Here is a 27,695-nt window from a genome sequence, read left to right as displayed (position 1 = left end):
GGGGAGCGAACAGGCGTCCGCGCTTGCAGAGCTGCCTGATACGGGGAGGAAGGAGCCGATTCGTGACACAGCAGGGACACGGGGCACTGGGTATCGGGGAAGGCTCGTCCCAGCCGCCTGCAGCAGTGGTGATGGCGGGCGGGCCCCACACGGACCTGCTGGAACGTCTGCAGGTGCCCGAGAAGCGACGGGGAACCGCAGGGGACCCAGGCGGCCGCCGACCACGGCTCCGGGACGAATCCGTAGCCCGTCTCTGCCCGGTGTTCCTGGTCCTGCTGCGCGCGGTCTGCACGGTGTCCCTCTCCTTGCAAACCCGAGGCTTAACCTAGTGTCCCTGGGGCTCAGTGGCCCCACGTGAGTGGCCTCCGAGAGAAAGAAAGAAGAGCTCAGAGGGGGCGTCCGCAACAGGCAGGCGTCTTGTCGTCACCTGACGCCCCATTCACTGTTTGATCGCTCGGAATCCCTTCCCGGGAACCTCTCTCTCGTTCACACGCACAACCTCACCGGCGGTCATCGTGAGCGTGGGGATAAAGCGGTTCTCGGGGATGCCCCTCACTGCTCACTTCTCAGACCCGAGGGCTGTCCCCTCTGAGGGGTGGGCACGAAGACACCCACTGTCCCCGTCATGGGGAGAGAGGCTTGAGGCTCACTGCGCGGGAGGCGACGGGCTGTGGTGCAGGGGCCGGAGAGGAGAAGCTGTTTCCAAAACTATGGACAACTTTACAGTGGTTTCCACGTGCCACAAATCACACGTTCGCGTCATGCCATTTTCTTCAACAGACAATTTTTCAGAGAACCATCTTTTTCTTTAAGGACCAGGGAGGAAAAGGTGTCTTTCTTTTTGAGGATAGTTATTATAGTTGTTAATTTCTCATTTTTCATTTTTTAATATTACGAAACAAATGATAGGGACAGGCGATCACGCGACACTTGGAAGACTTGGGGTCCCAGAGTCTCTAACGGGAAAGACAAAGACCGAGTCAGTTAAACAAAGAAACGGGCTCCGGATCCCGCGCAGACCGTTGGCAGGGAGCAGCGCATGGTGTGACCCTGTCCAGAACCAACACTGCGAGAGAGACAACACTGGCCCCAGGGGATGCGAGGTGACGCCGGACAAGGGGGTCTTTCTGGAAGGACCGGGGGTCAGTGGAGGGGTCTCCCAAAAGGCAGAGAAGAAAACATGAGCGTATCAGCAAACCCATCTACCAATTCGAATGATAACGGTTTCGGAAAGAGAACTGGAAAAGAGGAGGAGGAAGAGAGAAGTAACATTAAAGAAATCATTAACAACAATCTCCAGAACTAAAGGACATAAGTTTCTAGATCAAGGGCCCCTGTCCCCAGTGCAGTGGATGAAAAGACTCACACTGAGGCACATCACGTGAAATTTCAGAACACCAGGGGAAGGAGAGGTGCTGCGGGGCTTCCTGAGCCAGCAGGGAGGGACCGAGGGAGGGGAGGGCCCAGGGGGAGGGGCCTAGAGGAGCAGTGGCCCAGGGGTACAGGAGCCCAAGGAGATGGGAACCAGGGGGACGGGACCCAGGGGTCCTTGGATGTCGGCCAAGTGCCAGGCTCGAGCAGGTCAGAGGACCTGGGGGACCTTTCTCCAAGAAGACAAAATTGATAGAAAATTGAATATGCCTGAAAGTCCTGAGAACAGGCTGGACCACGGCCAGCACGTGGAGCTGAATTAGGGACAAATGCACGAAAGGCGCTGAGCACGTGCGCCGACGCGGCGCTTCGCCAGGAGCAAACGAGATCTGCAGGACAGGCGTCCCGCTCTCTGGAAGGCACAGCTTGAACGGAGTCGGGCACACGGTGGTGGGAGGTGACGGCCAACGGGGTTAGGGAAGGCTGGCGGCAGCAGCAGGAGGCCTGGGGGTAGGGGCGGGCAGGGGGGCCACATCCGCACCTCCCACATGGGGAGCGACCGATGGCACCAAAACAAGTTTTGAAAACCAGCAGCACACGCGTGTCACTTAGACACAGGGCGGTCACCAGGGGCCGCGCTGAGCAGGAGGCTGCGGAGAACTCCCTCTGGAGAGGGGCGAGGGGAGAGGAATGGGCACAGAGCCCAGACCCTGCAGCGCGACCTCGAGGAACTTCTGTGACAGCCGACGTAAAACCAAGCCGAAGAGAAAAAAACAAAAATGCGCATCACGTAAAATTCATTTATGAAGCACAGACACGAAGACGCGTGGCCAGCCGAGCTCCCGCGCCGGCCGCCCACGGAAGGGTCCGCGGCGCTCTCTCCTCCGCCCGGGCTCCGTGTCCCTGAGCTCACGCTCCCCGCGGCCTTCCCACCCAGGTGGGCACTGCTTCTCTTCTCTGAAGTACCGTTCCTGACTTTTGTCCATTTTTCCTTTGCTTTGTTTTTGTCTCTTTTTCTTATTGGTTCTAAGAGTCCTTTTTATACTCTAGATAAGAACTTTGTCGGTTTTTGTGTTGAAAATTCTTTTTCCAGTTTGTGCCTGTCTTTTTATTTTCTTTGTAGTATATGTGATGAATAGACGTTCTAAGTTCTTCCGCGGCTGAACCCATCATCCTGGTCACTCGTAACCACTGACGTATTATTTTTAAAGAAACACTTGCCTGCCTGCCGATACGAGACTTTCAAATGTTTCTAAATGTTGCCTTTCACACTTAAGTTTTTAAGTAATTTTGTGTACGGTGTGAGGTAGGGCTATGCCTTCCTGTCCCTCGAGCAGGTAACCAGTCATCCTTGGCCCGTACGACGAGCAGTGTCCCCCCACCCCCACCCCCACCCCTGCCATGTGGATTTTACACAGAAGCGACACAATTTCGGGGCTCTCTCTTCTGTTCCATCAGCCTGCACGTCAGCCCCTGTGGTTCCTTCATACTCCCCTCTGTAGCCTTTTCTACACACCTTCCCAGAGCCTAAAGCAGAACAGGTGCTCAGTAAGTATCTGTGGAATGACTGTGGCCCGCTTGTTGCTTTTCCTGTCCCCGTGGGAAAGCGATGCTTGCTTCAGAAATTCAGCGAAGCACGTTTCAGCGAATCTCTCTTCGGCAGGTAAAGTTCTGTTGGCTGCCGGGTTCCTTGGACTTGGAGTCCGTTCTCGCCATTAAAGAGAACTCAGCTCCTTGCCAGTAGCTGTGACCTGACTTTCCACATGGATCTTGGTGATTTCGCGGCCATTCATCCTGGGTCTAGTTTGTTTGCTGGAGACTTTCAGGGATCGAGCCAAGTGCACTACCTTGTCTTCACCCTCCATTCATGGTCCAGCTTCACACAGTCGGAGCTGCCCCCAGAGCTGTGGATCCTGTACTTAAGTTCTCCAACAAAAATCCCAGTAATAGGGACCCCTTGGATCCTCACCTAGACCTCCTGGTGGGCTTTGATACCACGGCTGCCTCCCTTCTCAGAGCCCCACTCCTTTGGCACTGCCGGGAGCCGACTGTCCTGGTTTCCTCCTGTCTGACCGTCCTTCTTGGATCCTTTTTCTGGCCTCCTGTTCAGCCCTTTCTGCCACATGCTCACCTTGAGCAAACCCCTTTCCTTGCTCTCACCATGCCGGCCCCTGTCCTCGCTGACCCTTCTAAGGGATGCTTCAAGACCCAGCTCAAACCTCGCCTGCCCCTCCCAGCCACAGTGAGCTCTTTGCCTCTAACCCCGGCCCGCCTGGCGTTGGCCCCGTCCACGCCCTGCCTGCACGGTGTGGGACACCCCAGGCTGTTCGGTGTCATGGTCGGAATGCGGGGGCTGGAGGGTCAGACTGTGTAGGCTTGAATCTGGGTTTGCCCCTTAGTATCTGCATGACCTTGTCCTCAGTTTTGCTGTCGGTAAAAGGGGAGAACTGTGCAACAGGCCCAGAGGCACTGTTGGGGCTGGCTGAGCGGAGCGGCGGTCGGCGACCCCCACCACCTCGTGCAAGCCCGGCCTTGCCGCAGCAGAGCCAGCGCGCACCGGGAGCCAACGCCTGCCCTCCCAGTCCTAACGGGTTTGCGACCTGGAATAAAGCACTTCACTGTCTCGGAGCGTTTCCTCTTTAGGGACGCGGAGGGTCCTGTCTCCCCTGACCGGGTAAGGAGGCTGTGGGGAGCAATCAGGGCGGAAGGGCTTGGCCAACCTCAGATGGACACACACCCGGTGGGACTCTGCCTCCCCGCGAGTACCACCGCCTCTTCGCCCCTCCCACTCGGGCTCCTCCCCTGGGACCCCTCCCACTCGCGCTCCTCCAAACAGACCCTCCCCTGGAACTCGCCCCCATCCCGCCTGCGCCGCTCTTACCCAGAGACCCTCCTCGTCATCCCTCCCGCCAAGGCGCCCTCCCCCAACAGCTCTGGGCTAGTTCTGTGTTTACTGACTGTCCGGCCCCCATTAGAACATCAGCCTGGCTCGGTACTTGGTTTGCTGCTGTGTTTCCAGCGCTCAGTCAGTGTTGGTTGAGTGAATGAATGAATGAAGGATCCCGTGTCGTCATCACAGGCCAGCAGGCCCAGGCCTCTTGCCCCAACTCTATCCTGAAGCCATGACAAGCACAGGAGAGTGAGTGGTCACAGCAGCGTCCCGGAGAAGAGCTCCAGCGGCAGTGAGCAGGGGCCGGGGGGGGGGGGGGGGAGGTGATGGGCACCTGCTCAGGCCCTATGGGAGGGGCCAGGCCCTCTGGCTCCCACCAGGGGCTCTTGTGAGTCCTGGGTTTCACTCCTGGCCCTGCCCCTGCCTTTGTCCAGGCCGCCAGTCCCCTCCGCTAGCCGCGCACGCCCTCAGAAGGCTGGGGGTGTGATCCCAGCTTCGGGGGAATCGCTGCCGAGTCTGGAGTCCCGAGGGGGTTCTGGGAGCCACTAATGGGGTGGGAGAACCCGACGCGGGGGTCAGCCGGGCGGTGAGTGGCTGGAGGGCCGCGTGCTGGGCTGCAGGTGAACTCACATTTTTCTTAAAAACAATTTCCCCTACACACATCTTGAAGTGTGAGATGAACGGCCTCGGGGACCCAGGCTGCCGGCTCGGCCACCAGCTGGGGTGCCAGGCCGGGGTGAGCGCTGTGACCTCAGCTTTGTCGCGAGAGCCAGTGGCCTAGTTCTGAAGAGCAGGCTTTGAATTTAGGAAAGGAGTGATGCTTCCTTCTGCCTGGTAATCAAGGCAATAGCCCCTGATCTTTCCAAGGCAAGTCTAATCTCTTACTTCCAGCCCCAAGAGCTGCCGGCGTGGGTGCAGGGTCTCCAGTTAGTTTTGAAAGGGGAGAATCACCCCCCCAACCAAAAAGCACGATGTCGCCAACCAGCCAGCTGCGACTCCCCACCCAGCAGACGTGGCCCCTTGCCCTTCTGTCGACGTAGCTTGGTGTGGACTTTCCTTGCAGATACGTGGACACGCACCTGTCCCCTGGCGGTTTTCTCCGTAGGTTTTTGCCAAATGTGGAAGACGCAGGCCAGGCGGGCTGGCGTCCCACCTCTGGGTGCCTCTCTCAACAGGCCGCGAGGGGACCCCTGAGCAGGGACGCCAAGTCCAGCTCCTCTCGGTGGGCACTGCCCTCTTCCTGGGCTCTGCCTCCCTTTCTTCTGCTGAGAAGTTCCCCGGCTTCTCCGGTGGACGGCGGCGCCCTCACCGCACAGGCCGCTTTCATCACCGAGAGGAGCGCGGCGACCTCTCCGAGCGGCTCCGAGATGGAGCTCCGGATGGCTCGCCTGGCAAACCCGGCTGAGTCAGTGTCTCTGTGCGATGTTTTCTTTCTTCTTATTAAAAAATATTTCCATGTTTCCCGATTTGGAAATGTTTCATAAAAATGCATGAAAACGGAGAAAAACGGCGTGTTTGGAGAAGCGCTGTAGCACGGGAAGCGTTCCTCCCGAGGCATTTGGAGGTGGCGCGGAAGAGCACGCGGGGTGTGACCCCGTCCCGCCGGCTGTGAGCTGTCCCCCGGCAACGCCGCGGGCCGTCCGCACCTCCGTCCTTTCGTCTGTGACATGAGCCCCTCCCGGGGGCTGCTGAGAGTCCGTCGTGGCCCGGCTCGGGCAGCGCGGGTCTGGGGCTGGCCGGACGCACCCCTGCAGTGGACAGCTGTGACCAGCCGGGCGACGCGCGGGCTTGGCCGCTGCCTCATGGACCGCACTGTCCCGGGAGGGAGGCTGACGCCAGGCAGCACGACAGCAAAAAAGGCCAAGTTCACTTGAGACAGGTGTGCCCAGGAGCGGCCCGCAGCACCTGGCGGGGACTCTCTGAGAACAGGGCATGCTGGCCGGTCAGGAAGAGCAGGGGGAGGTGGGGAGGAGACCCCCAGGTGGAGGAGAGGCAGGCGGATGAAGAGGTGCTCTCCAAGCCACCCGCCCGGGGTCCCATGAGCAGAGCCCCTGAGCCGTGAGCCCCTCGGGCCTGCGTGGCGGGTCCCCCGTGCCCCCACCCCAGATCCACTGTTCCTTCTGGAGCCTCTGCTGCGCCCCCTTCCCCCTCCCCCTCTCTCTCCGTCCCTCCGTGTCCTCTCCCACCATGGGTCTGATGCCTTCTCCGGGCTCGCCCTTCTGCTTGGCCCCGCGTCAGCCCAGGCGAAACCCGGTCTCACCGCCCTCCCCTCTCCGGGCTCTGCTTTCTCTCTGGCCGGCGCTGCCCCTGGTTTTCATTCGGCACCGCCCACCCGGTCTGCCACCCGCGAGCTGTTTTGCTCCTGGCTGAGGATCTTCCCGACGACCAACCACCATCAGTCACTGACTTGGAAGCTCTTAGTTTTTCACGTACAGAGACAGGAATCCCAGTGGCCCGGACTCTTGTAAAGCGTCTCCTCCAAGACTGTGGAGACGGTCTGTTTCTCATCTCAGTTTATTTCTGGGACCCTCTCTGTGCGGTGGGGAGGGCTGGAGATGTAGCTCTGCGTTACAGGACAATAAGAATCACGACTGCTTGTCAGCTGCCGGCCAGGGGCAACACGGGCCAACCTTTACGTGCGTTATCTCGGTGAATCTTCACAATAACGAGATTCCTAACGTCATTTCCTGTTTTCTTGAATTGGAAACTCAGGGTCAGTCGTATCAGGGAACTTGCACAGAATCAAACACCTACCACGGCAGAGCCGAAGAGTGAGCTGGGCTCCGGCTGACTTCGCAGCCCCATCCTCAACCGTGTCAGGCCTTGGAGGCAGTGAAGGCCCAGAGAGGTTGACCGGAGAGACCAGAGAGACTCAGCCTTTTGTGGGTACCTGATCCTGGATCTGTATCGCAATGAGCCGGCCTCATGAGGGAGCAAGCCAGAGCCAGGGCTGCCCTGTTCAGCAGGACAGGTTGCACACTGGGCAACTCCAGGAGTGCCACTCATGGAGACTTCAGTGTGAACGCTGCCCCCTGGAGGGCAATGCTGTGTAGGCGGTGGTCCTGGTTGGAGCCTCAAAAGAAAGGGTGTGTTTCTCCTCTCAGTTGTGCTTCCCAAAGAGAATTAAAGGCAGGCAGCTCCCCAGGCGAGCAACTGTTGAGGAGGGCGCAGAGCTGCTGTCTTGCGTGGGCAGTGTCACGGTGGAAGGCGAGGTGGGGCCCACCCGGGGACCAAGGACAAAGAGGAAGAGCATGCAGAAGTGCCCTGGGAAGAAATTGCCTTGTTGCTGATGCCCAGAGCTGTGGGGCTTCCAGGGCAGGGCGTGGGAGCTCTGCCTGGACGGCCTCCCCTGTCATGGAGAAGAGCCGGTACCCAGAGGAGGAGGGGGCAGGGCTGCAGGACTCTCCAGACCGCCGGCTGCTGACGTGCGCAGTGTGGCTGTCTCTAACCTCTTTCCACTAGCCAGGGCACGCCGGTGGCACATGTGCTTGGACTTCTGGAGGTGGGCTCTGGCTGCAAGAGTGACCAGTCTGAGGGAGGCTGGGTCTCAGGGGCCGGTCCAAGCCCATCTGTGCCTCAGCCAAACCACCCAGACCTCGGCTGACACGATTAGATGGAAAGTCCTGGAACACATCAGAAATCAAGTGGACTGGAGGAGTGGAGTCGGCGGGCACGCACCCGACCCCGGGCGGGCCCCACCTCCCCTCCCACAGCAACAGAGGGGACGACCCTCTGGTCGTCCGTCTGCTCTCCTGTGCACTGAGGGGGCCGCGGCCCCGGGCTGCAGGCTGTGAGGGCGCCGCCTCGGTCCACGGGCACACGGGACGGAGAGCCGCGGCCCCTGGCCCCGCCGCTAACGGGCCACATAGGGAAGACGCGGACTCCCCGCAGTCTCGGTGACAGATGTCACGGAATGGGCTTCTCCTGGGGCCCATTAGCCCAGAGCCCCAGGACTGTCTCAGGAAGGGAGAGACAGGGACTCACGGGGAGGACCTGGGCAAGAGGCGCTTTGCCTGTTGGGTCGTCTCTGTCCCTGCGAGTCACAAAGGCCTGGGGTCACCTCCCCCATGGCGAACCTCACTCCTTTCAGGTGAAGAGCTGGGGGCTGGAAGGGGCGAGGAAGCCCAGGGACCCTCGCCACCCGCTGCCTCCTTCCGCCCGGGGCACCTGCCACGTATGCCCGTGGTCGGTCCTAGGAGAAAGACCCCCGGCTGGGGCCCAGATTCTCTGTGGGCTCTGGGCAGCTCACTTCTCTCCTCTGGGCCCGGGTGTCCTCATCCGTCACACGGGAGAACGCAGCTGAGCGAGCTGCACAGCCCCTTCCGGCTCTACGGTCGGGGGGTCTTTGATCACACTCTGCCCCCCGCAAACCCCTCCTGCCCAGGCTCTGGGGAGCTTGCAGCCGGGCACAGAGCGCACATCGGATGCCAGGTGTTTTCAGGGACAGGTGGCCTTTGCCATCCCGTAAGGGGTCAACGCAGTGGGGTGGCCTTGATCCTGCGCCCCCCACCCTGCCCCGGAGCTGCAGCGCGGCCTGGAGCGGCTCTGGCCTCTCCGACACCTTCCACCCTTGAACGTAGCAGCTTCCTGCAGGAAGGCGGGAGAGGCTGAGCCTCAGGCCAGCCCGGGCCACTCTCCCCCACTCCTCCCCGCACCCAGCGAGGCCCCAAGGCCCTGGCTCCTTCCTCCCGGCGCCCAGCCCCGCTCCTTGCCCGGGCACAGGATCACAAAAGCCGCTCCTCCTGCGTTGCCGGGCAACAAACCAGCCGGGAAACTCCAACCGACCTCTGACCCTGCTCTGGACGCAGCGCGGAGGCGGGCGCCCGCGGAGCCGGCAGCAGGAGAAGCTGCCTCGCTGGGAAGGAGCAGAGACCACGAGGAGACAGAAGGCCTCCTCTATCTGGTTATTTTGGGATCAGATCCCGGGGCTACTGATGGGGATGGTTCCTGCGGCCAAACCCCCACCGCCCACCGGCTTCTGTGTCTACATGGCCAGCGATTCTAATTCATGCACCCTGGGCGATGGCCCGACCCTCCACAGACTCTCCGGGAGACACAACTGTCCCCAAATGAGGGTCGGCACTGTCCTCCTTGTCACCAAACACAGGTTTGTTCGCTTGTTAGCTGGAATGGCCTTGGGCTCTGGAGCCTTGGAGTCCCAAGTGGGTCAGGGAGGGCCAGGTTGTGGCTGCCCAGCCACCAAGGGACCCGGAGGGAGGTCAGGAGGACCCAGGAGCCGGCCCCAGCTGTGACAGAGGGACAGCTGTACTTCCTTCCTCTCCTCCCGCAGGGCGCTCTCTTGCACACCCACCTCCTGCCCGGGGAGAGCCACAGAGTGAGAATCTCGCACGAGGACACAATGGTGAGCAAGGCCCTGCAGGGCCCTGGGCCCGTCCTTCCTTCCGGGCCAGAGAGAGCACTACGGAAGCTTCCAGCCGGCCTCGAACAGGCTGCCGGCTGTGAGGAGCCAGCACCTGTGAAGGGGGTCTCCGTCCCCCGCCAGCCCCGTAGCCCTGAAGCTGGCCCGGTGCGGCCACAGGAGCAGTCTGGCAACCTCGGGACGGTACCGTCTAATTTCTAAACTAATGAAAAGCCTCAAGACACATTTATCCCTAAATAAAAGCCACGGTTTAAATTATAAACAGGAACAAAACAAATTAAGGATGCTGGTAACTAAGTGGGGGCGGTTTTGTGTGTCAAGCTTGACAAAATAATTATAAATCTCCACCCGGTTAACTACACTCACGTTTATGAACTCCGGAAGTGCAACAGTGTGAGTGTTTGCTCTATTAATTCTGACACACACGTTCTCAAAAAATGTCAGCCCGTCTCCAGCACACCCCACCCCGGAGCCGACATGCGGCACTCGAGGCGACGGGCCACGCTCCCCGGGCCTGCCAACAGGACGCGGCTTCCCACGAGAAACCAGCGTTCCAGGAGCACCAGCCTCCCCTCGCCCAGGTCCCAGAGAGCGTGCCCTCACGCAAACTCCAAAGCCACTTCACAGCCCAAACTGAGAAAGAACCTACATTTCCTTTCACATTCTGCTCTTTCTCCCCTGGCCCCAACGTGGTCACAGCAGACAAGCCCCTAATTTTACTGACACCCGAGAGCCGTGCAACAGGCCCTCAGGACCCCAAGGTCCCAGGTCTCCACCACCCCGCAAGTCGGGGGACAGGACGGGTCACGGAGCCTGGTTGAGCTGCCAGGCCCTAACCTCTGAAATGGGGACTCTGCTCCCCTCCAGGGCCGCTGGGACCTGGAGTTTTCGGGCTCCCCAGCTTTCACGCTTCATAACCCTCTGGGGCGGGGGGCGCTGCAGTTCCAACCCGCAGGTGGGAGGCATGAGAGCAGGGACAGAAACGACCCTGCTTGTCGGGATCCGGCTCCAGGCCCAGGCACTTGTCTTAGTTAACGGAGGGGACGTGCCTCGCCCCGCTGGCCCCACAGCGAGGTCCACGGTCAAGCCCAGCTGCGAGTCTGAGCTTTCTGGCTCGGGGGCCGCCGCCTTCTGTCCCGCACACAAGGAGCCGTGCGTTTAGCATCGCGAGCTGCTGCTGCGAGTGTCACTAACGTTACGAAACGGAACCACGCCGGTTTCGTTAAGGTGGACGACGGCCGGACTGCCTGCGGCGGATGCGGGGGGTGTGGACTCATCTCCGAGGGGGAGCAGCAGAAGTTTCTGGGGGTAACAGGACCTACCCGGGGAAGTACGGTCTGAAGCCCGAGCACTTACTCTGACAGTCCCGCCTGCGGCCGCCGAGCTCTGCTCAGGGACGGGCGGGAGGAGACGCTACACACGGATATCACAGAATAAGAACCGCAGGGCTCAGCGCCTGAATAGAGCCGGAGGGAGCGCGGCCTGGGGGCAGGGCTGGTGGACGGTTTCAAGATACTAACGGCCCAAGGGCCCTCCTCCCCGTCTTCAGCAGTAAAAGAGCCCAGGAGCGAGCAGCGGTGGTTCATGACACGGACTATTTTCCATCCTGGCAACTGACCAGTGAAGGCAAATGAAAATGACCTACGTTACTTCCAGGAAACGTCTTCAAAGAGAAAGCACTCAGGTTTCGTCCCTTCCTCCCTCCGGCAGCGTAGGCGGTAGAGGAGAGGGCCGGAGCTCCTGCAGCCTTCTTGAGCTCTGAGGAAGAACCATGACCCAAGGCTGGCAGGGCCGCAGGAGAGAAGGAGCCCGGGTCCCTGATGCTCTGGAGCACCGCTACGGGCTCTGACTGACCCTGTCCAGTCCTCTTCTGCATAACAAAGAGAATTCTATTATTTTGGATTTCCTGGCCCTTGCTGCCAAAAGCTAGCACTGAGGAAGCTCTTGAGAAAAAGAAGACAAACACAGACTAGCAGAGAGAAATTAGAGGCAGCCTGATGATTCTGAATGGAGACTTGAAGTCCGAGACAGCACATGAGAAAATGCCTGTGATTCACCGTGACACAGTCAGGAGGTCCTGGAGCACCCGCCTGCCTCCCCTCCGGGCCGCGACCACGTGGAGCTCTTCTCCCCGGGGCCTCTTTCCCAGCGGGTTTTCTGCCTAGAGGTGCCACTCTTAGAATGAGCCAGACCTTCTAGCTAAGCATTTTCAGAAGCTCCCAGAGCCCTTGGCTACAACCCCTTAACACACCCGGTTCCCCACCCCCACCGCCACGGGCCTCCCGCCCTCTCTGTGGCCCAGGCCTTGCTGCAGCCACATGCTGGTCCTTTTCCTGTCCTTCAGGTGACTCCACACTCTACAGTCTTCGCCAGCCCAGGGCCTTGGCACATACCATTCCCTCCTCTTGGAAAGCTCACCCCCATGGTCCATAAATGGCTCCTCAGGTGCCAGTGGACACACACCCTCCCTAGAATGACTTTCCAGGGAGGTCCCAGCTGAGTAGGCTCACTCTCCAACCCCACTACTTACCAAAAAAGGTCATTGCGACCTTGTGTTTAACTCCTTTGCAGTACGCAGGAGAGACCTGCAATCGCTTATTGGTTTCTATCAGTTTTCCCCATAGACTCTCCATGAGGAAGGAGCCCTGTCTTATTTTCTGAGTGTATTTAACCCCGACACAGTGCCTTGAGAGCGGCTGGACTGTGATTAATATCATTACAATGTAGCAAACGTCCACAATAGAGCATCACCGCTCAGGGGACGGGCCTGGGAGGCGCCACACATGTGTTGGGGCGGGGGGATAGATATGTTCCTGGGGGTGGCCGAGACATAGCAAGCCCAGTTCAGGGACACAGAGCGGGTGGAGGACGAACTGGAAGGAAGGTCCCAAGAGCCGGGGAGGAGAGCTCGGCACCCAGTGCTCAGGCCGTTGGCTGGATAAACTATTGCATTTATCCAAGGAAGAGCCGAGGCAGAGAGGTGGGCCCCCAGGCTAGACCCCCAGCCCTTGCTAAAGCTGGAGCAGGACACGAGCATCTGGACATCGAGAGCCTTCTGGCATTGACCTCACCCGTGGCTCCTGTCCCGTGGTGGGCCACGCCAGGCAGCGGGGCTGTCAAAAGTGCAAGCCCTGAGCAGGGATGTGCCACCCTGGATCTCACTCCGCAGTTCCCAGCCCGGAGAGCCTGCTCTGGGGGCCTGGGCCCTTCCCATGGGCCGCTCTCACACTGCGTTAAAGGAAGAATAAAGGGACGCCTGGGTGGCTCAGTCGGTCGAGCATCCGCCTTCAGCTCAGGTCATGATCTTGGGGTCCCGGGTTCGAGCCCCGCATCAGGCTCCCTGCTCAGTGGAGGCTGCTTCTCCCTCTTTTGCTTCCCCTTGCCTGGCTCATTCTCTCTCTCAAATAAACAAAATCTTTTAAAAAAAGATGGGAGGTTGCCTAACACGAGGGTCACTGGATTCAGTCTGGGGTCCCCACTTGGCGGGGACACAGATGACCCAGGAGGATGGGCAAAGAGCAGTCTGATGGGAACGAGCCCTGGGAGGACCTGTCCAAGGAGCAGGGACCGTTTATTTCAAGAAGACTAGACAGGTTCTCGGTATCTCAGGCCCCAGTGGAAGACGGGACACCAGCCTGCTTCCCTCAGGGGTCACACCGTGCTAAGCACTGTGCTCTCTGCGAGGGGCTTTCTGCAAGGTCTCCCATTTCCCAGATGCCCTAAGGCTGGCTTACCCACAGGGTTGCCCGCCACTAAGAGCCCACCCCAGCAAGGCCCAAGACCACATCTGCCCCGATGGGGATGGTTTAACCACCAACCTGTGTTGCTTGACTTTCTTTTGTGTTGATGCAAAAAACAGCTGAGACCCAAGTCACAAACCACTAGGAGTTTAATTTTAACCAACATTAGGAAGGTACTTGTAGGTCAGAGCTGTCTTTGGAGGTGGTGAGCTCCCCGTCCCAGGGCGTGTCCAGTCGAAGCTGACTCTGGTCACATTAAGTACACGTACGACCAGGACCCAGACTGTCCTTTGCCCCAAGTTCAGGCCACATCCATCCCTGACTCAGCCTCTATGCATTCACACTGTTGTCTGTGGGCTCAGCTGAAGCGGGTTTAAAATTTCCAAAAGGAGTCTTGCTCCCCAGGCTTCGTGCCCCTTCTTTCGTTGGGCAGCCTGCGCACTGGGCAGCCTGCGGGGCCTTGCTGGTGGGCAGCTCCCAGGGGCCTCTTGGGAGAGCAGCGCGACCGGTGTTAGGGTTTGTGGGTTCTCGCTGGATGTGGCTCAGGCGGTGCCGGGATGAGGAGGGAGCCCGCAGAGGGGAGGGTGTGCAGGGAGGTGCCGTTTGGAGTAGAAGGTGCTCTTGTCCGATTCCTTCCCAGCTCAGCCTCTGAGCGCCTGTGGCCGAGTCTCAGGGGATGGGGGCGTCTGCATTGAATGGAAGGAGGAAATCGGATGAAAGCACACCCCGAGGCGGGGGTGGGAATTCGGTGGGGGGGCGGACCACAGGGCTCCACAGCAGGTGGGTGGCGGTGCGGGGGTGGTGGGGAGAGCACACTGACCCATCCTGGGCCACCGAACGCTCGGAGGCCTGTGGCTGAGGCCCGGTCCCTTGCTGGTGGGCGCCTGCCCTAGAGATGCAGGGCACAGTGGGGTCACCGGGGACAGAACAACCCGAAGTGGAAAAGCTGACAGAATGCGGTTTTCCTGTCTTAACTAATGCCAGCCCACACAGAGCCGTGGCTGACGTGGCCTCCAGGAAGCCCTCCCTTTGCTGACCTTCGCTCACTCAGAGGCCTTGTGGTCCTGTGGCCTCCTCCACGGGCCCCGGGGGTAAGAGTGAAGCCGGAGGCCCTTAGGCCTCCCTGTAAGAGTCCTGCAGCTTCCCTCCAGCTGTGTGCCCAGCTGTGGGCCACTCCGGGCAGAATCGGGACGACGGCCATTCAGGCCAGCTCCCTAGGGCCTCCTCTCTCAGAGACGCGGCGAGTGGGGGCCTGCATGTCCTTCCCGCCGGACAGAGGAGGCTGGCTTCCTCAAACAGCCCCTGAGCCTTCCCAGCAGAGAGGTCAGGGAAACCCAGGGTGTAGTGTGACCCAGACTGGAGTGATTTGGGGATTGGATTGGCTGGAAAAATGGGCAACTTTGCACCGGCGTTCCAAACTCCACGCTTCAGGCCGCTGACTTTACAGACTGGTCTTCACTCTCCTGAGAGCTGCCATCCGCCACCGCCCAAGTAACTTGCTGTTATTTAATATAAAAGCACAGATACGCTGGCCACAAAGCCACTTCACGCTTAAGTGTCAGCACAAAGTCACTGCGCACGGGGAAGAGGCAAGAGAGAAAGTGGGCTGTCGAGGAGTAAAGATGGGGCAGCGTCCCACGAGCACCTGACGCCCGAAGGTGGGCTGCTGGGGCCGGGAAAGGGAGGCAGCCCCAGAGCAGAGGCCGGGCCCCAAGTCCTGCTGACCAGCCGCGGTGGGCAGGCGCCCCCTCACCGCGCACCCTGCATCCCGCAGCGCACGGAAACCGGCCCCCACCCCCACCCCCCGCCCCGGCCCTGCGGACCCCGCCCTCCGGCCCCCACCTGTCCGCGCTCCCGGGAGCAGCTCGTCACCACGGAACCACCCGTCCACACTGGCGAGTGTCCAGCCGGCCCCGGCCGGTGCTGAAGACCCCGCAGCCTTGCGTCGGGTCACGGCGCACCCGCAGACTCCACCTGCGCGGACACGGGCTCTAGGTCCTCCCAGGAACGCCCCGCGTCCCGCCGTGGGGGGGTGGCAAGCGCGCACCCCCGGGGAAGAGGACTCGCCGGTTCACGGAGGCCTCCCTGGCCGCCAGGGCCGCCGACCGACAGGCGGGACGTGGGGGGGGCGGCGCCGACCGAGAAACGTTGCCAGGAAACCCGCGCGCCGCGACCTCGCTGTCCAGGCTCTGCGGGCGGAACGGGCGGGTCCTGCGCGGGACCGACAGCGGTTTTGCGGCGGGAGGAGAAGCACCTGCCGCCTCTTTCCATTAAAGACTGGACGCGGGCCCGCGAAGTCCAGCGTTTTCAGGAAACAGCGGAGCGTCGGCGGGAGCCGCGTGTGACATCCCGCGGACGCGCGTTTCCGAGCATTTCCCCGCGTTTCCCAGCTTTGCGGGCGCGTCCGGTGCGGGTTTGAACTGGGCGATGCCCCGTCCGCGTGCGTCCTCGGCCTCGAACCCCGTCCATGCCCGTCCCGCCTCCGGCTTCCGACGGGCGCGCTCCCACCTGCGCGTCCCGTGGGCGCGAGTGACCCGCGGGCCACATCCCGCCCCTGGTTCGGCGTCTGGTTCTGCAGCCCCGGGCGGGGCGCGGGCCGAGGGGCCTCCGCGTCCCTCGATGGTCGCCGCGGAAGAGCGTCCGGGTGCGCCGGTCGTCCTGGGGCGGCCCCTCCGCCTGCCCCCTGCGGGAGGGGCGACCGCGGGGTCAGCAGCCGCCGCTTTCTCCCGCGAGCGGCCCCGTGTGCGTCCGGGTCCCGCCCGGAGCGGAGGCCGCTCGTGGTCCTCGCTGCGGCCCGGGGACCCGCGAGGCCGGCCGCGCTGCTTCCAGGGCTCCCGTGTCCGTGCGGCCTTTTGTCTCTATTTAACCGACGGGTCGCCCAGCGGGGACAGTCGCTGCCACCGCGCTTGCTGCGCGCATTTTCCCTGCGGTGACGCTCGCTTTCTTGGAACCCGTGTGTCTCCGGAGGACGGGACGGAAAGTGGTCCCGGGCGCGAGCGACCGTCGCCTCCTGCGCGGCCCCCGGGCCCCCCGCGTCCCTTCCCGTCGCAGGACGGAGGAAACGGTCGGGCTTTCCGGGCTTCGCGGGGGCGGCCGCGGTCACATCTGCCTCTAATCCCCCTGGACTTTGGTCCGTAGCTGGTGGCAGGCCGCTCGGACCTGATTTTTCATCCAAGTCTCTAACCCTCAGTCTCCCCGGGAACGTTTGCCGCGAACCCACGGCTTCTCCACGGGATCTGCTGCTCGTCGCTGGGTGCGTGCGCAGGAGGGCTAATTGGGGGCTTTCCATCAGGACTCCTGCGTCTCTTCTTACTGATTTTTTCAGTAATGCCCCAGGGACTGAATGACTAGTTTTATAATACATTTTACCATCCAGCAAAGTCCCCCTCAGGGGTCTTCCCTCTCAAAACAGTGAAGCTGCTGTCATTTACTAAAACATCCTCAGAATCAGTACTCACCCCTCCCTTAAAATTCCTAATTTTGTGTTTTCTAGCTTTTTTTTTTTTTAAGATTTTTTATTTCCTTGTCAGAGAGAGTGCACAAGCAAGGGGAGCAGCAGGCAGAGGGAGAAGCAGGCTCCCCACTGAGCAGATCCCGATGCGGGACTCGATCCCAGGACCCTGGGATCATGACCTGAGCCGAAGGCAGACGCTTAACCAACTGAGCCACCCAGGCGTCCCATAGCTTTTTCTTGATTAAATTTATTGGAAGCTGATATCATTGGATGTATGGATTCTGTTTTTCACTTTATTAACTCCTGTCTTATAATCTGTTCTCCCAAAGTTTTGTTCTCCTAGTGAGTTTCAATTTATTTTATTTATTTTCATGCTGACTTTTTTAAAAAAAAAGATTTTATTTATTTATTTGACAGCGAGAGAGAGATCACAAGTAGACAGAGAGGCAGGCAGAGAGAGAGAGGAGGAAGCAGGCTCCCTGCTGAGCAGAGAGCCCGATGTGGGGCTCGATCCCAGGACCCTGGGACCATGACCTGAGCCGAAGGCAGAGGTTTTAACCCACTGAGCCACCTAGGCCCCTCCATGCTGACTTTTTTTAAATAAAGAACTTCCAGACTATTTTCCTGTGTGTGCTACTTAGGTCACACTATGAGTTTGGGTACCCAGAGTCATTATAATTTTTAAAATCATCTTTAATAGTGGTTTTGAATAATTCTTTTTTGGACAAGTGTAGCTAAGGAGATTGCTTTAAAAGGTCCCCTAAAGTTTCCTTTTAATTGAATTTTTATGGCCTTGTGGCTGGAAAATATGTCTGAAGGTATTTTCTGATTATTTTGAAATGTGTGGCCAAGAAGTTGATTGATTTTTTGTAAATGTTTCATGAATGCTTAAAAAGAAGATATATTATTTGTTTATGGGCTACAAAGTTCAATATTTATCAATTATTAAAACAGTTAATAATTCAGGTCTCGAGCTCCTTACTTATTTTTGCGTAAAAGCTCACAGCTTACTGTGTATGGTACTTTTTATCCATATTAAATGGTTCTTCTAGGCCATTTAATGCTTTTTGCTTTGAATTCAAGTTGGTTTAAAACAAGGACTTCTAGTCAATTGCCGTTTGTATTTCTCTAATAAATCTCTGCTATTCATTTATTTTTCTAGGTCTTTCCACTTTAGGAACCTCTTCTGTAAACAGCATGAAATAAAATTTTGCCTTTCAATCCCATCCTGAGAGACACTGCCTTCTAACAGGGGAGGAAAACTCAATTATGTCGACTGTTATAAATTCCAAGTTTGTTTTTTCTCATCTTCTTTCATGTTTTCTGTGTTTTAGCATTTTTCCTACTTCTTTTGTCTTTCTTTTTTTTTAATATTTTATTTGTTTATTTGACAGAGATCACAAGCAGACAGAAAGGCAGGCAGAGAGAGAGAGAGAGAGGGAAGCAGGCTCCCCACTGAGCAGAGAGCCCGATGCGGGACTCGATCCCAGGACCCCGAGACCATGACCCCGAGCCGAAGGCAGCAGCTCAACCCACTGAGCCCCCCCGGGCGCCCACTTTTGTCTTTCTGTCTCTGCCATTGGTTGTCTCCCCCAGGGATGTGGACAGTGCACGTTCTCAAGGTAGGGAAAATTGGGGCTCTCGGGCAGGGGTTCTGGGGTCTCAGGTCTGTCAGTCCCCAGCTCTGGGACCCAGCGTGCTGCTTTGACCTCTCCCTGCCTCAGTTCCCTCCCACGGGAAGTGGAGATCATAGCGGCCCCCCCACCTCATGGAGCTGGGGTGCAGGTTGAGTGAAATAAAGCTTGCTGGTGCTGCTACTTACTCTGCTGTCACACACACTTCAAAACTTCTAGCTGGTTGCCTGTAGGTTTAAAAAGTCGATAAGGCTTTTAACATTCTCTTACACCTGACATGACGATTTTAGCATACTTTTACTAAACTTTCTTAGCCTTCTCCCAACTTTTTAATCTGGGGCTTTGCAACTCTCTAATTGTTATGGAACCTTTTATCACACACCTGCTCTTTCCAGAGCCTACATTTTGTTTGACGTTAGAATTTGGTTTTGCAGCGGTGGCCGGCGGACCTGGATCCCACGCCTCCCTGGCTGCGGTGCTGTGCACGCATCCTACTTCCACGCCATTGCACGAAGACCTTAACTGTGATCCGTTCCCCAAAACGTGCAGCTCGTTTACCTTCTGAGCCCACAAAACTCTCTGGATAAGTTTTGTGCTTGTTTTCCGACAGGAGTGACACTGATGTCTGCAACTTCGGCTCCTGAGGAAGGTCTGCTTCCTGCTGCCTATTGTGTCCTAGGATTTGCTTAACCTTTAGGTTCAGTAAATTTTCCAGAAAGAGAGTCTATTAGGAGATGTTTAGGTGTGGCTTTGCATCCCTGTGTGACTGAGAACCACTGTTTCTATCCGCCTAATCTTAATCACCCCCCCCCACCCCGGGCTGCCAGGTCCAGAAAAGTTTTCTGGGTGTTTGTCTTTGATTATGCTGTTATCTGATCAGCCCAGTTTCTTCCTCCAAATAAGTCTCATTCCCGGGTTTAGCCTTGATTCCGGAGTCTCCGGATCTGACCTGTCGTCCACCTCTCCTCCCTGTGTCCTGCTCTACATTCGGAGAGAACTTTTAAGTGCGTCCTCCGCAGTCTACATTCTAAAACACTCCGTGCCGCCAAAGTGAATCTTCTTTGTGCTAAAACAGTTTTAGTTTTCTGGAGCTCTGTGCTTCTGTGAACCAACACGGTTCGCTTTCATGTCTGCTCCGCTCCGTCGTCCGTCCCTGGCAGAAGAGCCTCCAGCACTGCCGGCCCCCCGCCCCTCCGGATGACGCACTGTCCCGCATCTGCCATCACTCTCCTCTTCCTTAGTTCATGGGCCTGGTTCCTGGGGTCCCGCGGCGGATTCCCCCACGCTCTGCCGGGAACTCACCATGTGCGCCATTAGGGGGGACCTGCCCAGACCTGGCACCCGCACCCACGGCTGCCCCTGCCGCCAGGGCTACTGACGACTCCTTCCTTCAGCTGGAGGGCAGGCTTCACCCCGCGTGCCGGGTACCTTCCCCGCCCTCACCAGCGGGTGCTGGGAGACCCCAGAGCAGCGGTCGGCAGGCTTCGGGCTCCATGCGCACCTGTTAGCACGAGGACGCTGAGCGCGGCCGTCCTGCCCCGTGTGTGCTCAGTGCCGGCCGCTGGCGCTGCCGTCCGCTCGCGTGTGAAACGCACGAGGGCCCCAGTTCGGAGGGACGCCCGCGGGGCCGCTCAGCCGCTTGAGCTCCCGACTCTTGATTTCGTCTTGGGTCACGGCCGCAGGGTCGCGAGAGGGACCCCTCACAGAGCCGCTCCCGGGGCCCCAGACTCGGTGGGGAAGCTGCGCGTCTCCCTCTCCCTCTGCCCTTCCCCCTCCCAGCGCTCTCGCTCCCAGATAAACACTTGTTTGGGGGTTTGTTTTAAATCTTAAGTTTTGTAATAACAGTAACTGTGACTAGAAGCTCTGGTCACGACCTCCCACCGCCCCAGTGGAGCTCAGTGTGCCCGAGCCTCCGACCAGAGGGGCCCAGGACACACGTGCGACCTGCCCGCAGCTCTGTCCACCCACGTGGGCTCGGCCTGGGAGCTCGGGTCGGCCCCACACCGTGGCTCCTGCTGCAGACTGCGTCCCTATTTGTTCCTTAGGGTCGAGCCCCCCTGCCAGAGGTGGTCGGGTGTGGGGAGGAGACCCAGAGGAGGGGGCTCTCCTCACTTCCTGGCTCTGGGCGGCGCAGGCCAGAGTGGGGCAGTCGCTCGGGACGTGGGCCACGAGGGGAGAGGAAGGAGGCCTCTGCTGATCCTGGAACAGGAAAGGTGGCTGTGGGCAAGAGGAAGAAGGCGCCAGGCGCCGTTTCCTCCGGTTCCGGGGGCAGGGCCTCCAGAACCCAGTTTCTCATGAAAATACCGATATGCGGAAATTGATGAAAATTCACACGGTCACCTCGGAGGCCTGCTGGCGGCCTGGCTTTGTGCGGAGCTCGGAGCCGCGGGCCGGAGTCTGAAGCCATCCCATTGAACAGGCTGCAGGCGCTTTACAAAACCTGCCTTGGGATCACGAGCCAGCATGTGTTCTCTGCTTGCCGTGAGGCCTTTCTGCCGCCTGCGGGGAGACACGCCTTGTCTGGGAGCCGGCAGGAAAGCCCACTTCCCCCGCCCGCCGCCTGGGGACAGGGCTCTCTGCAGCCAGCCTGCCGCGCGTGACCAGGGTTAATGAGGGGCTTCCTCGGATGGGCCCTGGGAGGCCCGTGGGAGGCGGGCATGCGACCAGGAGAATCCCCGAGAACGCGGAGGGCCAAGGGGCAGGCCCGCAGCGCGGGATGGAAACCGCTCTGGGCTCCGGAATCGAGCCTGCGCTGCCCGGCCCTCCCCGGAGCAGACGCACTGCGTGATCGCTCACTCCCTCTCCTTCCTCAGGAGGAAACGTGAAAAGCCTTTACTGTCACGTAAAAGCCAACCTAAGATATGAGAAACGCCTTTTAAAATGCCTCCCTCTGGAGAGGGATCTCCATAGCAACTTCAGAAGCGCGTACACAACCGGAGAGGAGTCCAGGCTGGCGAAGGGCGCCGGCACGGGAGCGAGCTCTGGGAATCAGCAGGCGGGAATGTTCTAGAACCCGTTGTGCTGCTAGGTGGGCCTGTGCAGGTCACTCACCCTCTGTGCCACCGTGGGTGCCAAAGCCTTCCTCGGGTCCGCCAAGCCACATCCAGGGGGCCCGCATCGCCCCCTGCCCGGCCTGCCGTCCCCCAGGAGCAGCCCTGCATCCAGTTTCTGTCCAGTCTGTGCTCAAGTGGCTCCTGTGTCGAGGTCTCTGCCCCCCACCCTGTACTGGGTGCCGGGAAAGGACAGGGACCCTCCCCGCTGGATTCTAAAGGAAACTGCTTGGTCACAGTAGCAGAAGTGCTTCCCTGAACCTCAGGAACCACGCTTACTTACACACGTTTCACAGGTCTGGAGGCCACACTCCTGAGAGTCTCACGCGGGAGCTTTACTGGGCGGCTCTCAGCTCAGCCCCTGGGGGTCCCGGAGGGGGGGTGGCGGAGGGAACGGTGGAGTGCCAAGCAGCCAGAGAGGGCCTGGGGCGACCCTTCGGCGGCCCCGGAGCCAGGAAGGCCCTGCAGGGACTGTCCTACAGGAGGTGAGGGGCCGGGGACTGGGCCTTCACACTCACAAGGGACCGGGCCTGGATGCCCGTGGCCCCGGACTCCGTTCTTGACCTGGCCGAGGCTGCACCCTTCAGCCAGGGTGGTTCCAGGGAGGGTCCCGGCCATCACCAGCCCCTGCAGGAAGGCCCGTGGTCCAGAGTGAGCATGCGGGGCGCGGGGGCGGGGGGGCACGGCAGCCGTGTGTGAATTTACCACGGAGGCAGCACCAAAGACAGCCATTAAGGGCCCAGACAGCAGAGGCCTGGGTCCAAGCGCCAGCCCTAGCGGCCGTGAGACTCACTGGCTGGGGAGCCCCCCGGAGAGTCCAGGCCACAGCGACCCTGTGAGTTCCAGCGTCCGCCGGGGGTGGGAGAGAAACGGGCTCCAGGTTGAACTGACTCCGCGCTTCCTGACCCTGCGGCCTGGGGCCTCTGCTTGTGTCTCCACAGCTCTAAGGAGGACACAGTCACGGCGCCTCTACGTCTGCCCCACGGACGGCAATAGAGGGGACCCTCAGAAGGCCGCCACCCAGGACTGGCGGGACAATGACACCCACCGAGGCTGTGACGTCCTCGGGGTCCGCCGGGACGGAAGCCGTTTGGTCGAAGGGCCTTTCCACAGGACACGGGGGACCGGCATGAGGATGGGGATTTGCTCGTTGACTCTCGGGCTCTGCTGGGACTGTGGGCAGCGGCGCGATGGGCTGCGGGGAGCGGCAACCCGGCGTCCGCTCAGAGGCCTTGGCGGGCCGGTCAACGCCAAATGAAAGGCAGCGGAGCGCTTTGCAAACTACACACTTGGAAGCGTGCTTGTTTTGGGGTAAAAAATGGTCCGCACCTTGTGGCGGGTTCAGTAAACAACGACACATACTCGCAGACACTTTGCGCTCAGCGCCTGGGCTCACCCAGACAGCGGCGGAGCGTCGACGCCAAGTGGGCGCAAGTGAGCCGCGGGAGATTCCAAACACCCTGAGGGATTTGCAGATTCGATCATGGTTGTCGGAAGACTCAGCTCCTGTCGACCAGAAAGCAGAACAGCGAGGCGGGGCCCTGCCTGTGGAAGGACCAGCTGGTTCCGTCCACAAAGAGCCGCAGAGTTCCTGACGGTCGCTACAAGCCCCCCGGCACCACGGCTGATTTCCACTCTCACCGCCGCGCAGCGGCCAGGCCCACACACTCCCTCGCTTCTTTCCAGCAACAGAGCCTGGAAGGTGGGAACCACGACCCCAGCTTGCAGGGACAGAGCCGGGATCCAGAGAGGAACAGTGACCGGCACAATACTGCTCAGCCCGGAGTACATCAAGGGATTTCAGGCTGGAATCCAAGCACCAGGTTTCACCCGGGAAAGGCTCATGAAGTCCTCCCAACAACCCCCCCGCCAAGAGCAGATGCTGTGGGCTCGGCTGCCACAGGCGGGGTTCCGAGGAGGAGGCCAGCACGAGTGTCCGGGCCTTTGCACACAAGAAGTGTGTCCCCACCCTGCACCGGCTCGCAGGGACCACCCTATTCTGCGTCGGGGTCCTTGTGGCTGCAAAGGGACCCCTCTTGATCTGTGTCTGCTGGACATTTACCTGCAAACAGAACATCTCCAAACAGGGGGGATCTGGCTCGACACACACACACGTGAGAAGTTCTCGGCTAACTCTCCTCAGCCCTCTCTCTCTTCGTCTCTGCTGGGCCGCTGGTGCTGGAAGACTGGCCGCACAGCCACCAGCAGACCGAGGGGCGCTGCCGGGTCCGTGCAAACCGCCCGGGGTCTTGCCCGGCCTCCCCACGTGATCAAAGTCACTCCTGTCAAGCGGACGCCTCCTCCTTCCTTCTGAGCGATCCTCATTTCAGAACAAGGACCCTGAGCCCCAGATGGGTTCAGGGACTTGCCCGAGGCCTCACAGCAACTTAGGGAGAGAATCCAGGTTTCTAACAGATGTGTTCAGACTCCACATGGGAAATCAGATTAGAATGAATACCCAGGGCTGGCTGGAGAGGGACAGGAGTCACCTCGTCTGGGCCCCGAGGCTCAGGGAGGGCAGTTCAAGGGCCGGCTCTCCGCGGCGGGCGTGGGTCTCCACGGGCCACGTCCTCCACTTGCCCGGCACCAGCTCCTGAAGTGGTGTTTCCCAGACTGTGCTCTAGCCGCATCGCGCTTCTCAAAATTTTAGTTCCGCGCGATCACCAGATGACCTTGTTAGCAAATTCTACTCAGTAGCTCTGCGATGACGCCTGACCTCTACGTCCCGACAAGTTCCCAATGATACCGATGCCGCTGCTGTGTGGACCCCACGCTGGGGACCCACCCCTCAATAGCGCCCAGTGAAAAGGGTTTTGGGGTGAATACTTGTGAGGCTACCTGGACTAAACAAACTAAACCAGATTCCTTACTGTAGGCCTTGCCGAAGGCTTGAAGATGCTGGTGAGGGGACGGATGATGCAGAATTAGCAAGTGTCGTGGTGAGAAAGAGCCAGCGACGACACAGAGCGCGAGTGCCCCGCGGTTTGCAGAGGCCTGGACTGCGCCCGGCTCCCCGCTCACCTGGACGCACCCCCCCTCCCCCTCCCCTGGCGCGGGGGAACCTGCTGATCCTCCAGCCTGTGCGTGTGCGTGTGCACCCCAGCCCGCAGGAGCGCGCGACCCCGCCCCCAGCCCCCGGGAGCGCGCGCCTACCTTTCGCAGACGCGCACGGTCCAGGCGGCGATGATCCAGAGCGAGATGCTGAAGACCAGCAGCACGGTGCCGGGGCAGATGGTCATGAGCGTCTTCATGACGAAGCGCGTGTTGAAGTTGATCTTGTTGAGCGCGCCGATGCTGCGGGACGAGGCGTCGGTGAAGAGCTTGCTGTGCAGCAGCATGACCCGCGCGATCAGGTAGAGGCGCAGGAACATGGGGATGGACAGGATGATGTCCACGTCGGCCTCCGCCCGCGACGGCGCGTAGGAGAAGGCCAGGCGGGCTGTCCAGAAGAACTTGTACTCGCCGGGGATGGGGTGGATGGCGCACACCAGCATCTCCAGGCTGATGTGCAGGATCCGCTCGTAGGTCATGGCGATGCGCCAGTCGTCCGCGCCGTTGTCTATCACGAAGAGCTGGCGGGAGCACAGGGCCGTTAGAGGGGCAGCGGCTTGTCTGGGGGCGCTCTGGGGGGCCCGCCTGTGCGCTGGGGCCTGCAGGCCTCTCCAGACCGCTTCCCCCGCCCGTGCCCTGAAACAGCTCTTCCAGAAAGTGCCGAAGAGCTGCGGGTCTCGCTCAAACTGGCCCCTGCCCGGCCCTGGAGGGGGTGTGGAAATGAACGAGTCATGCTTCCTACCCACAAACCCCCGAGGGGCTTCGGAGAAGGGGCCCCAGCCGCCACGGTCCCCCGTGAGGCCTGGAGTCCCCCTGGAGCCACACTGCCAGGGAAGGATCCCCACCCCAACGACAACGAGCGCTGTGACTGGGTATGTCAGCGAACCTCGCTGTGCCGGGGCCGCCCCGCCACGGGCCGGCACTGTGACGCGGCCCTGGGGCCGTGTGCATGGGGGTCAGCAGCCCGCCTGGAGTCCCGGAAGCCCTCACCCTGACTGCCGTTAGCACCACAGGTGGACGCGCTCGGGGCCGACAGACGGCCCTCGCCCTCCTGGCAGCTGAGACCCCTGCGGCCATGCCATGAGGGTGAGCCTGTGCTGTGTGGCCGCCACTGCCCGATGACGGGGCCCACACGGGGCAGGCCCAGGCCTCACAGAGGTCCACCCGACAGTCCAGGCTAACCAGAACAGCGCTGAGCTATTCCACAAGGGGAACTAGAAGGCACTGTGGGACCAGCGGGGCTCAGCGGGGCTCATGAGGAAGGTGTGACCTATAGCGGGAGAGGTACTCAGCCCAGCACCCCGCCAGCACAGCCCTCCCGCCTTGCCCAGTGCCGCTGAGCCGGGGGTTGGGGGAAGCCTTGCAGACATAGCTTTCCACCATCTGCAGACACAGAAAAGCCCTCAATGGCTGCTCAGTGGGTCCCCTCTGCTCCTAACTGCCACCAACGGGCCAAGCCATGGCAATGTGACTGCTGGCCACACTGTTCAAACAGGAAATGAAAACCATCCATCCTATAATAAAGAACTGCATCGGGTTACTATAGTAACCGGGTTCCCCGTAGACAGGAACCTCTGTGACTCCCCGATGGGGAGCGAGACTGCAGCCCGCCGTGTTCTGAGAGAGCACATCACGGCTCTGCCCAGCTTGCCAGGAAGGGGCTGGTCTGGGGGCACGGACACCCCTGCCTCTCGCGCGTGCTCTGCCGGCTTCGGTTTCCTGGTGCAGGAGGAGGGTGGGGGGCCGTGGGGCACAGCGGGCGAGCCACAAGGAGGGCTCCATGTCTGGTTCTTAGCTGCGCCACCTTCAGCGGGCTGCACGCCGCTCTGAGCCCGTTTCTATCTCTCCACCACGGAGCTCTTCCTTTCAAGCCTGCCGACCTTGTGGGACAAGCATTGGGGCCAGCAGTGCAGACGACATGAGGAAATGTGCTTCACCAGCCACTCTCAGAATGGACCAGGGACACTCATCAACACGGGGTGGGGGGGTGCTGGGGTGGGCTGGGGGATGGAGCTGGCCACGGACAGCCTCTGCCAGCTGGGGCACCAGGCCAGGGTGCTGGGGTCTGCAGGGTAGCCGATGTGGCCCAGGAGACTGCACTGCTGTCCCACACGAGGACCCCCTTATGACCTCTGGAGTCCCGGGGCAGACCCCGCCTCTCGACCTGGCGGTCCCCTACACACTGTGTTCTCACTCAGCTTCCTGCCAGTCCCTGACACACAGCACAGCTCGGGGTGCACTTGCTTCTTGTCTGGCTCTCCCTGGGATGCTAGAACCACTGGGAGAGTTTGGGGAAACACTCAGATCGGATCTCTGAGTGGGAGGCACCAGTACTGGGATTTTTGTTGGAGCTCCCCAATGGACTGAAGGGTCTCCCGGACTGGGAGCCACCAGCACAGGCCTCCCGAGGGACAGGGGCCGTGTCCTCTTGTTCCCTGGGACCGCCAGTCCCCAGCCCCGTTCTGCACTTGGAGCAGGTGTTGGGTGGACGCGTGTTTAGTGTCTGGGGGACAGCGGCTTACTGGCGGAGCCCACGGGGTGAGCGCCCCTCTCTTGGGCTCAGTCTCCTCCTCTGAGGAGGGAGGCGCCGGCCAGACGGTCCCCAAGATGCCGTCTCCTCTGAAGACCGTCTGGCTCGGCGCCTCCCTCCTGTGTGTCCAGGGGCTCGTGAGCTCTCTGGCGACAGGACCTACTCCTGGCGCATGTTCTCCTTCTCCAGCCCCCAGGAGGGCAGCGGGCGCACTGTGGGCAGGCACAGGATTTCAGTAACTAAGCGGTATATAGCAGGACGACTATGTTATGTGAAAAAGAGGACAGATGGCCTGGGCCCCTTGTCGACCACCCAGGATGGAAATTCCTGTGGAAAACTCATTCCTAAGCCTGTGACCAAGGAAGTACCTAAGGGTTCACCTTAGCCACGGGCTGGGCACCTCCTTTCCCAGGGGGTGCTCCAGCCGGACTAAATAAAGCCTTAGGAAGTTCTGGAGCTACTCCGGAACAGGGCTCTTGAGAGCGCTGGCCCAGTGGGGAGAGAGGAAGGGGGAAGCAGGTCCAGCAAAGGACCGTCCTCCCCTGAGGTGTGGTCCCAGCCACACAGCCAGGGTTCCGCAGCACCCCGTTTGAGA

General features: G+C 60.2%; 1 protein-coding gene across 6 annotated transcripts in view; it reads right to left on the bottom strand.

The window, feature by feature from the left end:
• KCNN3 (potassium calcium-activated channel subfamily N member 3) overlaps positions 1-27,695 on the bottom strand; it is a 125,097-nt gene that overhangs the window by 29,255 nt on the left and 68,147 nt on the right. For all 6 annotated transcript variants that reach the window (XM_032318168.1, XM_032318167.1, XM_032318172.1 and 3 more), the window contains one exon: positions 24,673-25,091. In XM_032318168.1, coding sequence (XP_032174059.1) covers positions 24,673-25,091 — 419 coding nt within the window. The remainder of the gene's footprint in view (positions 1-24,672; positions 25,092-27,695) is intronic.

The sequence above is a fragment of the Mustela erminea genome, chromosome 17, assembly GCF_009829155.1.
Source record: "Mustela erminea isolate mMusErm1 chromosome 17, mMusErm1.Pri, whole genome shotgun sequence".
Classification (NCBI taxonomy): Eukaryota; Metazoa; Chordata; class Mammalia; order Carnivora; family Mustelidae; genus Mustela; species Mustela erminea.
The sequence above is the reverse complement of the archived record's forward strand: the minus strand, read 5'-3'. Positions and strand labels throughout refer to the sequence as shown.